The 12303-nt window shown below is 42.8% G+C and overlaps 1 protein-coding gene across 3 annotated transcripts in view; it reads right to left on the bottom strand.

Annotated features, from left to right (window-relative positions):
* The window catches only part of ubr2 (ubiquitin protein ligase E3 component n-recognin 2), a 53667-nt gene that overhangs the window by 16969 nt on the left and 24395 nt on the right, over window positions 1-12303 (bottom strand). For 2 of the 3 annotated variants that reach the window (XM_077247056.1, XM_077247057.1), the window contains exons 22-29: window positions 8098-8150; window positions 7915-8017; window positions 7783-7831; window positions 3326-3480; window positions 2562-2664; window positions 2298-2407; window positions 1993-2073; window positions 345-526 (exon numbers count right to left, since the gene is read on the bottom strand). In XM_077247056.1, coding sequence (XP_077103171.1) covers window positions 345-526; window positions 1993-2073; window positions 2298-2407; window positions 2562-2664; window positions 3326-3480; window positions 7783-7831; window positions 7915-8017; window positions 8098-8150 — 836 coding nt within the window. The remainder of the gene's footprint in view (window positions 1-344; window positions 527-1992; window positions 2074-2297; window positions 2408-2561; window positions 2665-3325; window positions 3481-7782; window positions 7832-7914; window positions 8018-8097; window positions 8151-12303) is intronic. The other variant, XM_077247058.1, reaches the window with a different exon arrangement.

The following is a 12303-nucleotide window of genomic DNA, read 5'->3' as shown; positions in this document are numbered from 1 at the left end:
AAAATAGCGTTTTCAGTGTCCCAAAACACCAGATCCGTCTCGACGAAAACCCAATACGATACAAAATGTATACGTATACACCTAATCATGTCTCTGTGTGGACAGGGCCTAATTAGGTATATTATATTCGCATTCTTTACTGTGGTAAAGTAAAAAAACGCCTATCTTATTACTTGCACGTCAAATTCTTTTTAACACAGTTTGTGCTTGTTATTAGACATGGTAATGCACGTCAAGATTATTTGAAAAGCGCGTTTCACACAAGAGAGAGAAATTAGAGGACGGCATCTGGAAACTAATGTTTGATCCATGAGATTCTGCAGCGTGATGATGTGCTTGTGTACCTGTGCTCCAGTGAGGAGGAGGTGGAGGGGTCGAGCTCATCCAGGCTCTGCTGGAACAACTCTTTGTTCTCGTTGATGAAGTGTCTTTGCATCTCTGACATCTGAGCCATGATCTTCTCCCTCCGGAGCCGTGCCATCTCTGCTTTCCTCTTCCGCTCCGCCTTATCCTTGTCCCGCACCGTCTACACATACACACAAATCCAGTGAGACAATACCTGCAACCTTACCGGGTCATGACTAGTGGTGCAACGGATCATCATTGATCCGTGATCCGTTCGGATCAATATCTTCGGTTCGGCACATGCGTGATCCGCGGATTGATTTATGAAAAAAAAAAAAGTTGTGCGCATATTCAATCCACACACAGCGTGATCATGGCGAACGGAGGAGCTTGAACGCCCCGCGTCATTTAAATCCCCTGTATGGGAGCATGTTGGCTTCCCTGTCAAATATAATGATGAAGGAAAGAGGTTAGTGGATAAAACCCGTGACGGTGTGTAGGCACTGTGGCAGCATGGCCACGCATTTGAAGCGACATCGCCCCGATGTTTCACTCACAGGAGTGAAAACGAAGGCTGCTCAACAACCGCTTATCACCGCGGCATTTAAGCAACCCCTTGTTGCACAATCAGAGCGGGCTAAAGCCATCACAAACGGCGTTCGCGCAGCACTACCCCTCGCTCGACCCTCTCTCTCTCGCGCGCACTCTCTCTCCCTCATATGAGGTGCCATCTACGGCTTAAATCAAACTTCATTCACGCACATATATATGAAACACTTGCATACACCTATACTAAGTAGTCAAACATGCATGTATACTGCTGAAAGCTCAAACAAATACAAATGAAATGCACAGACACAGCTAAAGTCGCTCACTCACGTACACGCAAACTTTACACACACGAGATGCGCGCACACGCAAACTCTCCACGCACATAATCATGAGAGACGCGCATACACACAAACTCGCGCACACACAAACTCTCCACGCACATACTCATATGAGACGAGCACACACACACAAACTCGCGCACAAACTCAATGAGACGCGAGCACACACACAAATTCTCCGCGAACATACTCATGAGACTCGAGCACACACACTAGCGCACATACTCATATGAGACGCATGCTCACACAGTACATGATGCATATGATTCTCAGTGTGAACATAAGTCACACATTGGTAAGTGCATTTTTTGTTAACAGAGAATGAGAGTCCATTGCTTTTATTGTTTTTGGTTTTGTTCATTTATTGCGGATATTTAAAATGTTTTCAGTGTTAAATAGTCTATAGAAATAAGTTTATTGATCTTTGAAAAGGTATACCTGCATTATTATGCCATTATCATTATTTTAGATGAAAATGGTCTCAGAACGACAATATTATCGTTTATTATCAATATTATCGTTTATCGCAATAATTTCTTGGACAATTTATCGTCCAGCAAAATTTGTTATCGAGAAAGGCCTAGCTATCAGTGTGTTTATAGGTGCAGACATGAGGCAATTTTTTTTTTTTTTTTTTTGCTGATCCGAAAAATGATCCGATCCGTGACTCTGATCCGGGAAACGATCCGAACCGTGAGTTTTTTGATCCGTTGCACCCCTAGTCATGACGCAAGTGTGTTGCGCTTCCTATGCTCACCTCCTCCTGACTGTGCCCTGAGCTGTCACTAGGCGGCGCACTGGCCGTGCACTCCCGTGTGGTCTTGATGGTGGCCACAGTCTGCAGATACACAATAAATATGAAAATATTTTATAGAAATTGAATATAATGAAATATATATATTGAAAATATTATATAATTTCTCGAAAATCCCTGCACCACTCTATTCCTTTGGCAATATTGCAAACATGCCATCTTTTGCTGGCCCCTAATGGAATGCGGAGTTGTTTAAACATTCATTCTAATGACAGGTGGTTTTGTAATGAGATTTGAATCAGCTTTACCTTGAGGATCCAGCGGATCATGTCCTTGTGCACCTCCAGATGAGGAGCGTTCTGCAGGGTTTCTAATAAAGCCAAGATACTGGGAGTGTTCGTAGGAGCCTCACCTGGTCCTACAAAGAAGAGATTTGTTCAGCTCATCTGTGTTGAGGTTCAGAGGTGCGTGTGTGTGTGTGTGTGTGTGTGTGTGTGTGTGTGTGTGTGTGTGTGTGTGTGTGTGTGTGTGTGTGTGTGTGTGTGGAGGAAGGATACAGAAGAAAGACATACTGGAGATTTTGAGGGTGAAGTTGAAGTTGGTATCGTTATCTTCTGCGCTGCTGATGAGATGCTGCTGTTCCTCCACCAGGCCCATGCCTATGAGATGCAGCACCTGCGGGACACATTCATGTAGAGCTCTGATTTGGATGGGTGATAAGAACAACGTTGAACATCATGGTACAAGTAAAATTATATCAAGAAAAAAATTATGTATTATTTAAGTATTAAGAAAACACATAATACTGTGATTTAAATTCTTTAAAAACCAAAAATTATGATTTTCATAATAGAGTTGTCAAAAAGACTTTCTGAAATTTTAAAACTGTGACGCTTTGAGCGCTGTTAAGCGGGATCGCAAACACCTCTGATTGGCCATTGCGTTCACACACTCATCGGAAATGTCTGTGATTGGCTACAATGATCAACGCACGGGAGCGTCTGAGAGCACACGGAAGTGTTTGAAAGCGTTTTAAAAAACAGGAGCGGGAGCGTTTGAAAGCACAAGCAGACGTCTATCAGCGGACCTGCTTTCAAACGCTCCGGTGTATCTGTGCAAGCGCTCGGTGAAGAGCGTCATTGATGTACATTTACAATGTTTTTGAAGCGCTGATGATTGTAGCCAATCACAGATATAGTTGATGAGCGTGTGTACACAATGGCCAATCAGAGGTGGTTACGATTCCACTCAAAGTTTGAAAATTTCAGCACTGACTTGGTACTTTTTGAAAACTCTAGTTGGTAATATGAGAGTGCTCCAGTTTGCGCAGACGTACCCTCTGAAGCATGGACTCAGACCAGTGTCCCCCGCTGGGCTCCATTGCCCACTGCAGCACAGCTCCCAGAATCCCTAGCAACTCGTCACACTGCAGCATGTTTACCAGACTAGCAAACAGCGGACAGAACCGAGGCAAAACTGGCGGAGGCAGAACTACAAGAAACAAACATGCAAATCAGTTTTGGGAACTGACATCACATATTGCCAGGGCTGCACGATTAATTGATATAAACCCGAAATTGTGACATGGCTTAGTGCGACTAACAAATCAAAGGCTGCCATTTTAAGTAAATAAATGTATGTGATGCATGTTTCAGAGTGAAGCGTGGCACTGCGTTCATTTACGCGTGAGCAGCTCATGACCCGCCAGTGTTTGCAGGAGTGCTGTTTAAATGGCTCGCTCTTATATAAAGTAGGGCTGCAACTAACGATTATTTTAATAATCGATTAATCTGACGATTATTTTTTCTATTAATCGGATAAAAAAAAAAACAGAAGGAAAAAAAGCATTCATTTCCAACCCTTTATTCAAAAACAGAACTGACAGTTCAAATTCACAGTGCAAAAGATCTTCAGAAAGTGCAGAAACAGGTCACTCCTTGAACATCCCTGAGCTGTTAAAGTAATAATAAAAAAATGGACTTACACAAAAAACAGACACATGTATGCTTTACATCTGCCAAATATATAGGCTTTTTTAAAATAGTGAACAAAAAGATGTATATTTTTTGTTAAAAGGGACCTGAGCTGTTAGAACAATAAATAATTTGATTTTAAAATGATTTGTTTGAACGTCAGAACTTGTTCTCTACACTTCACTCACAGACGCACACACTCACAAAGTCTCACACTAACAGACGCACACACTCACAAACTCACACACTCACAGACGCACACACTCAAAAAAATCTCACATTCACAGACGCACACATTCACAAACTCTCACACTCACAGACGCACACACTCACAAACTCTCACACTCACAGACGCACACACTCACGCACACACTCACAAACTCTCACACTCACAGACGCACACACTCACAAACTCTCACACTCACAGACGCACAAACTCACAGACTCTCACACTCAGACACACACACTCACAAACTCTCACACTCACAGAAGCACACACTCACAAACTCTCACACTCACAGAAGCACACACTCACAAACTCTCACACTCACAGACGCACACACTCACGCACACACTCACAAACTCTCACACTCACAGACGCACACACTCACAAACTCTCACACTCACAGACGCACAAACTCACAGACTCTCACACTCAGACACACACACTCACAAACTCTCACACTCACAGACGCACACACTCACAAACTCTCACACTCACAGACACACACACACTCACAAACTCTCACACTCACAGACGCACACACTCACAGGCTCTCACACTCACAGACACACACACACTCACAAACTCTCACACTCACAGACACACACACACTCACAAACTCTCACACTCACAGACGCACACACTCACAGGCTCTCACACTCACAGACACACACACACTCACAAACTCTCACACTCACAGACGCACACACTCACAAACTCACACTCACAGACACACACACTCAAACTCTCACACTCACGGACGCACAAACTCTCACACTCACAGACGCACACACTCAAACTCTCACAGACGCACACACTCACAGGCTCTCACACTCACAGACACACACACTCACAAACTCTCACACTCACAGACGCACACACTCACAAACTCACACTCACAGACACACACACACTCAAACTCTTACACTCACAGACGCACACACTCACAGACTCTCACACTCACAGATGCACACACTCAAACTCTCACACTCACAGACGCACACACTCACAAACTCTCACACTCACAGACACACACATTCACAAACTCACACTCACAGACGCACACACTCACAAACTCTCACACTCACAGACGCACACATTCACAAACTCTCATACTCACAGACGCACACACTCACAAACTCTCACACTCACAGATGCACACATTCACAAACTCTCACACTCACACTCACAGACGCACACACTCACAGGCTCTCACACTCACAGACACACACACTCACAAACTCTCACACTCACAGACGCACACACTCACAAACTCACACTCACAGACACACACACTCAAACTCTCACACTCACAGACACACACACTCACAGACTCTCACACTCACAGATGCACACACTCACAAACTCTCACACTCACAGACGCACACACTCACAAACTCTCACACTCACAGACGCACACACTCAAACGCTCACACTCACAGATGCACACAATCACAAACTCTCACACTCACAGACGCACACACTCAAACTCTCACACTCACAGATGCACACAATCACAAACTCACACACTCACAGACGCACACACTCACAAACGCACACACTCACAAACTCTCACACTCACAGACGCACACACTCACAGACGCACACAGACGCACACACTCACAGACGCACACACTCAAACTCTCACACTCACAGACGCACACACTCACAGACGCACACACTCACAGACACACACACACTCACAGACGCACACACTCAAACTCTCACACTCACAGACGCACACACTCACAGACGCACACACTCACAGACGCACACACTCACAGACGCACACACTCAAACTCTCACACTCACAGACGCACACACTCACAGACGCACACACTCACAGACGCACACACTCAAACTCTCACACTCACAGACGCACACACTCACAAACTTGTGTGTTGTTTTGTTTTTTGTCAAATATGTTGTAATCTTTAACAAAATGTTTGACATTATTTGACAAGCACATGCACACAAAAGACAAGTCTCGTGCAGTCGGATAATAGGTAATAATAATACCAAAAATAATAATTACAACAGAAGATAATATCTCTAGTCTATCCTAATATTAATTATAAATACAATGTATATAAAATATAAATACAATGGATTGACCACCTCATATGGTGTGTAAGGCCTATTTTGCAGCTCATCCATTCGGAGCACATAGTGAAGTTTCTCGGAGTCATTTAGAATGAAAAATTCAGTGCTGCAAATTGTGGAAAAAATATTCCTCTTGTAGTAGTACTTGGGACAGACAAGAAAGTGTTTTGATCTTCTGTCTATCTGATTGAAATCACAGTCTGCTAATTCAGTGTTAAAAATTTAATTGGTTTTATTTATTGTTGTCCATTAATCGAACTTCCATGCCTCTTAATAATTACATTCCTATGTACCAATTTACTAATGCTCGGACACACTCGGTCTCTCTCGCGCGCAAACACACTCTGTCTCTCTCGCGCGCAGACACACTCGGTATCTTTTGCACACTGTTGCTCGCGCGCTGACACACTCGGTCTATCTCGCGCGCAAACACACTCTGTCTCTCTCGCACGCAGACACACTTGGTATCTTTTGCACACTGTTGCTCGCGCGCTGACACACTCGGTCTGTCTCGCGCGCAGACACACTCGGTATCTTTTGCACACTGTTGCTCGCGCGCTGACACACTCGGTCTATCTCGCGCGCAAACACACTCGGTCTCTCTCGCACGCAGACACACTTGGTATCTTTTGCACACTGTTGCTCGCGCGCAGACACACTCGGTATCTTTTGCACACTGTTGCTCGCGCGCTGACACACTCGGTCTATCTCGCGCGCAAACACACTCGGTCTCTCTCGCACGCAGACACACTTGGTATCTTTTGCACACTGTTGCTCGCGCGCAAACACACTCGGTCTCTCTCGCACGCAGACACACTCGGTATCTTTTGCACACTGTTGCTCGCGCGCTGACACACTCGGTCTCTCTCGCGCGCAGAAACACTCAGTATCTTTTGCACACTGTTGCTCGCGCGCTGACACACTCGGTCTCTCTCGCGCGCAAACACACTCGGTCTCTCTCGCGCGCAAACACACTCGGTCTCTCTCGCGCGCAAACACACTCGGTCTCTCTCGCGCGCAAACACACTCGGTCTCTCTCGCGCGCAAACACACTCGGTATCTTTTGCACACTGTTGCTCGCGCGCTGACACACTCGGTCTGTCTCGCGCGCAGACACACTCGGTATCTTTTGCACACTGTTGCTCGCGCGCTGACACACTCGGTATCTTTTGCACACTGTTGCTCGCGCGCTGACACACTCGGTCTGTCTCGCGCGCAGACACACTCGGTATCTTTTGCACACTGTTGCTCGCCCTCTGACACACTCGGTCTCTCTCGCGCGCAGCGACCAGTCCGGCGCCTCATAGCTCTGCTCCGCGCTGAACACATTTTTTTATACTCAAACATCTCCGCGACTTATTGATAGTGGCGCGACACAACGAATCGATAATGAAATTCGTTGCCAACTATTTTAATAATCGATTTTAATCAATTTAATCGATTCGTTGTTGCAGCCCTAATATAAAGTGTTAATAGTATATAATATCATAGTACCTGAATCTTCCCCATTTTGCCTCTTTATCTTTCTCTGAGCCTCTTCAGCCTGAAAGGCAGAAAAAAAAATTAACATGGGTTTTCAACAATTGTTCTTTGTGAGTTTCAATTTCAAACATACATGCAGCGCACCTTAGACTGGTCAGCTCTGGAGTAATGGTGGAAATACAGGTTGAACATCTTAGCACACTCTGGCCTGAGTTTATAAAGTCCTCTTCCCGTCACACCAGGCTTCCTGCACAACACATTTCATTTAGGATTAGACACAGATCAATCTAATGCTTCGGATGAACATCTTTTATTCAGGACACTCACTTAAACAAAGCCACACTATCGATGACCCTCTCCATGCCAGTTTCCTTATTCTCCTGTGTGCAGATGACAGAAGCGTGAGGGGAATTCATTAGCACAAAGTACCACTAGGTGGCAGTCACATTAAAAAAAGATTTAAAAAATATAGCACTTTTTCCTTGACTATCATGCTTTGTGCATTTGTAAGTTGCTAAGTGAGCAAATAGATCTATTATACAGCTATTCTCTGCTCAAAGACCATGATTAGGGACAGGAATTGTACAGGATTTAATGATGGTTCCTGGTGGATTTAATGATACAGTGATTTTAGGTAGAAAGAACGGATGGCGCTTTAAAGCAATTTCTATCAGAATTAAACGGCTTTACACAGTTCTTGGAATATTGAGGTTAAAGGGATACAGGGTTCCCACTCTTTTTTAAGCTATAATTTTCCAGGACATTTTAAATTTTACTACAGTGGGAATAAAAGACTCACACCCTAAAATAATATATTGCTCTTTCCATACGTCTCCATTAAAAAATTTACAGTTTATGGTCATGACTTAACTATAAAATCAGTTTTTAATATGAGCTTTTAATTATACATTACAATAAATGGTTCTCTCGTTACCAATGTCAATACCATAGCAAAAATACGGTAGCCAAAACGCATCTTAATACAAGGTGTAAACAAAGCCTAAACATCATCATTCAAAACACTTCTCTCACATGTCAAAACTCAGCATCCCTGAACAAAGCACTTTCTGCTACTAATGTTAATAGTTTTGGCCCATACTCTTGGCTAAAAAAAAAAAAGGATGCATGGGAACCCTCGGAAGAATTCAGCCAAAAATTTAAATTATCTTATTTCTCACCCTCATGCCATCCCCATTGTAACATGACTTTCATTCTTCAGATGAACACAAAGTTAGATTCTTAGGAAAATATTCAATGTCTATGAGTGGCTGAAAGTGAATGGCTGCCACTCAAACCACACTCAGCGATGGTGACGATAATGAACACAACTCCAGTGGATGAATCAATGCCTTCTGAAGCCAAACAATAGGTGGAAGAATATAATATTCATATTAGGGATGGCGAAAACTATTTTCTTGACCCGACCACCGAGCCTCATTAGCCGGTTGAAACCGGTTAACCGATTAGTTTAAAATATGCCACGCTATATGAAATAACAGCCATTTCGAGCTGCGCCTGCAATTTCGCAACTCTCTGCCGCTCTGCCTCCCGCTCACTCACACTCACACACACACACACACACACACACACACACACACACACACACACACACACACACACACACACACACACACACACACACACACACACACACACACACACACACACACACAGACACAGACACACAGACACACACAGACACACACACACACAAACACACACACACACACGACGCCGCCCTTCCACTCACGTCACTTTTTTAAATCCCCTACAGCGCGAAACATGAGTCCCGCAAACGCGGCGCGAGGAGCTTGTATGTAATCGGAGGACAAATGGCTCCTTAGTTTCGAAATGGTTTGGGTACAAGGTGAATGCGTTGAAAATAAAGGCGCTAGTCTAGCGTTAGAAGCTCATTTGAAACATTGCCGTGGCTCATTTAAGAAAATGACAGCTCCGAAGAGACGCCGCTTTAGTTTGAGGTAGTGCTAACAATAATAAAGATAGATGATGATCATCATCACCTTATCTGTTACCACTGAAATGTAGATGTAATGTATTTCCAAATCTAAGCCTATCTTATGCGGAATGTTGCCTAATAGACTGCAACACGTTAAAACCAATGGATAAAACAGGCACCTTCAGAATGCGTGAAAGACGCACCGGCCAAGGCAGGTCTAACTCAATGTGTGCCTTCTAATAACGGACAGACCAAGTCGCGTTTTCAGGTGATACATCATAGATGATGTACTGTATTTAAGCCCTGTATCACACAAGTTGCAACTTACATCTGTATCATTCTTTTTGGTGAAATGGTCCCACACACTACGTTTCTTTGAACGCTTCATCCTGTCGTCCGCCCTGGCTCTAACCTCCAGTGTTTTAGCCTGTAGCCTTTACTTTTCGCAAACCTTGTGAGCACGCGAACCCAAACGCTGTGACCTCGCGCCAAATGTTTTTATTGTTTTATTAAGTACAAACAGGTGAGTTATGAAAAATTGAGTGTGAGGGATTTGTTCACTTCACACAAAAATATCCTGGAATGAGATGGCTAACTGTAGTAGCGTTTAGTCCACTGTCTATTAGGGTTGGGCGGTATTACGGTAATATCGTATACTGTGGGGTCTTAAAATAGCAATGGTATCAGTTTCAATACCGTCATTACCGGCACTTATATATAATATATAAATATAATTTATTCAATGCCTAAAAATGCTTATGTAGTTGTCATCAAGTGACAGTGTGGAGGAGAAAGAGAGAGAGAGAGAGAGAAGGGAGAGGCGGTAAATACTGACAAGGCAATTTGTAAATATTGCAATAAAAAAGGTGACCGCGAGAGATGGAAACACCTCTAACCTAATGTCACATCTCCGAAACAACCACCCACTCACTGCTGCGAGGATGCATTTTGCCCCGAGTTCATTAAATAAGTGCATTAGTTTATATTTTTTAAAATATAATAATGTTTGTTTTTTTTACGTTGATAATGAAAACTGAACAGCACGAGTAAGATGGGATCCATCGGGAGTCAGTCATTGACCACTTAATTAAGTTTCATTTTGTAAAAGGCCTTTCTTTAAAGTGAATTTCGTTTTGTATAAATTGTATCTTAATTTAACATTTTTTTTATCAACCAATTGCCTGGATTTAATAAATAAGAATCAAATATAGCAGACAACATAATCATGACATGATCGTGCGCGCCTCGGTCACTTGCATTGAAATCTCATCATAAATTAACCGAAACTCAGTGTATGTCTCACAGACATGACAGATAGGCCTATATCTAAATAAAGCTTGAAATTTCATTAAACGAAACAGTTCAAAACGAAAAGAAATAGGCCACTCGCTGATTATTTAATCCACGATGTGCATTTCTCTCTATGTGCGTTCATACGGAAATGGCGATCATCAAATTCATTAAACGAAACTATTCAAAACGAAAAGAAATAGGCTAGCCTACTCTCTGATTATGTAATACATGATGTGCATTTCTCTCTATCGTTCACTACGGAGATATCAATCGTCAATTTCTTTAAACGAAACAATTCAAAAGGAAAAGAAATATAGGCAGCATACTCTCTGATTAATCCATGATTTCTCTCTATAGGCGCGTTCACTACGGAGATATCAATCGTCAATTTCTTTAAACGAAACAATTCAAAACGAAAAGAAAAAGGCTAGCCTATACCTTCTGATTATGTAATCCGTGATTTGCATTTCTCTCTATATATGCGCGTTCACTAGGAGATGGCGATCGTCAACTTAATCTTTGCAGCACTGACAGAAAAGTTGTATTAATAAAAATCAATGGACGCGTGTCACCGGATTTACAAATGCACTTCTTGCTTGTTAATTTAATTTAAATTAATTAATAAAATGAATACTTTAATTGTCATAATAAAAATAATTAAATATTATTAAGTGTCCTATTTTTGCTCATTTATAAATAGTATTTATATCTACCACCCCCTCAGCACCTGGGTTAAAAAATTATTTGGCGCCACCATATTATAACGGCCCACGTATTAAAAATAGTCGAGTCTAAATAGGGCTCCGGCTCATATTACATTTAATGCCGTCAGCCGGGATCAGACACAACGTGCACAGGTTGGCCTTGATTTTTTTTTTTTTTTGCCCGATCTGGTATTCAGTTTCTGAACGGTGTAGGCACAAGCCAACAGTTTGGTGACGCTGTCTGAGCCTTATGTCATAATTTTTAATTCGTCACGGTAATACCGTATACCCCGGTAAAATAGGGAGGAGGTTTGACGGTATCAAAATGTGGATACCGCCCAAGCCTAATGTCTATAATAGCCTAATTTAGAGATCACTTTTTTTTTAACCGACTAACGACAACTTTGATCGGTAAAAGGTTGATACGGTCAACCGTCGGTCAAACCGAACTCGGTTAGCATCCCTAATTCATATTTTTAACTTTAAATCATCACTTTTGCCCTTTGTGAAGCATGTGTGCGAAGTGACTCTCCTCTGTGCTTCCGCATTAGTTCTTGGACGACCTTCACAATGCATTTA

This window comes from Siphateles boraxobius, unplaced genomic scaffold (assembly GCF_051911475.1).
Source record: "Siphateles boraxobius isolate OS27281-9 unplaced genomic scaffold, OSU_SipBor_1 104, whole genome shotgun sequence".
Classification (NCBI taxonomy): Eukaryota; Metazoa; Chordata; class Actinopteri; order Cypriniformes; family Leuciscidae; genus Siphateles; species Siphateles boraxobius.
This window is presented reverse-complemented; position numbering and strand designations above follow the sequence as displayed.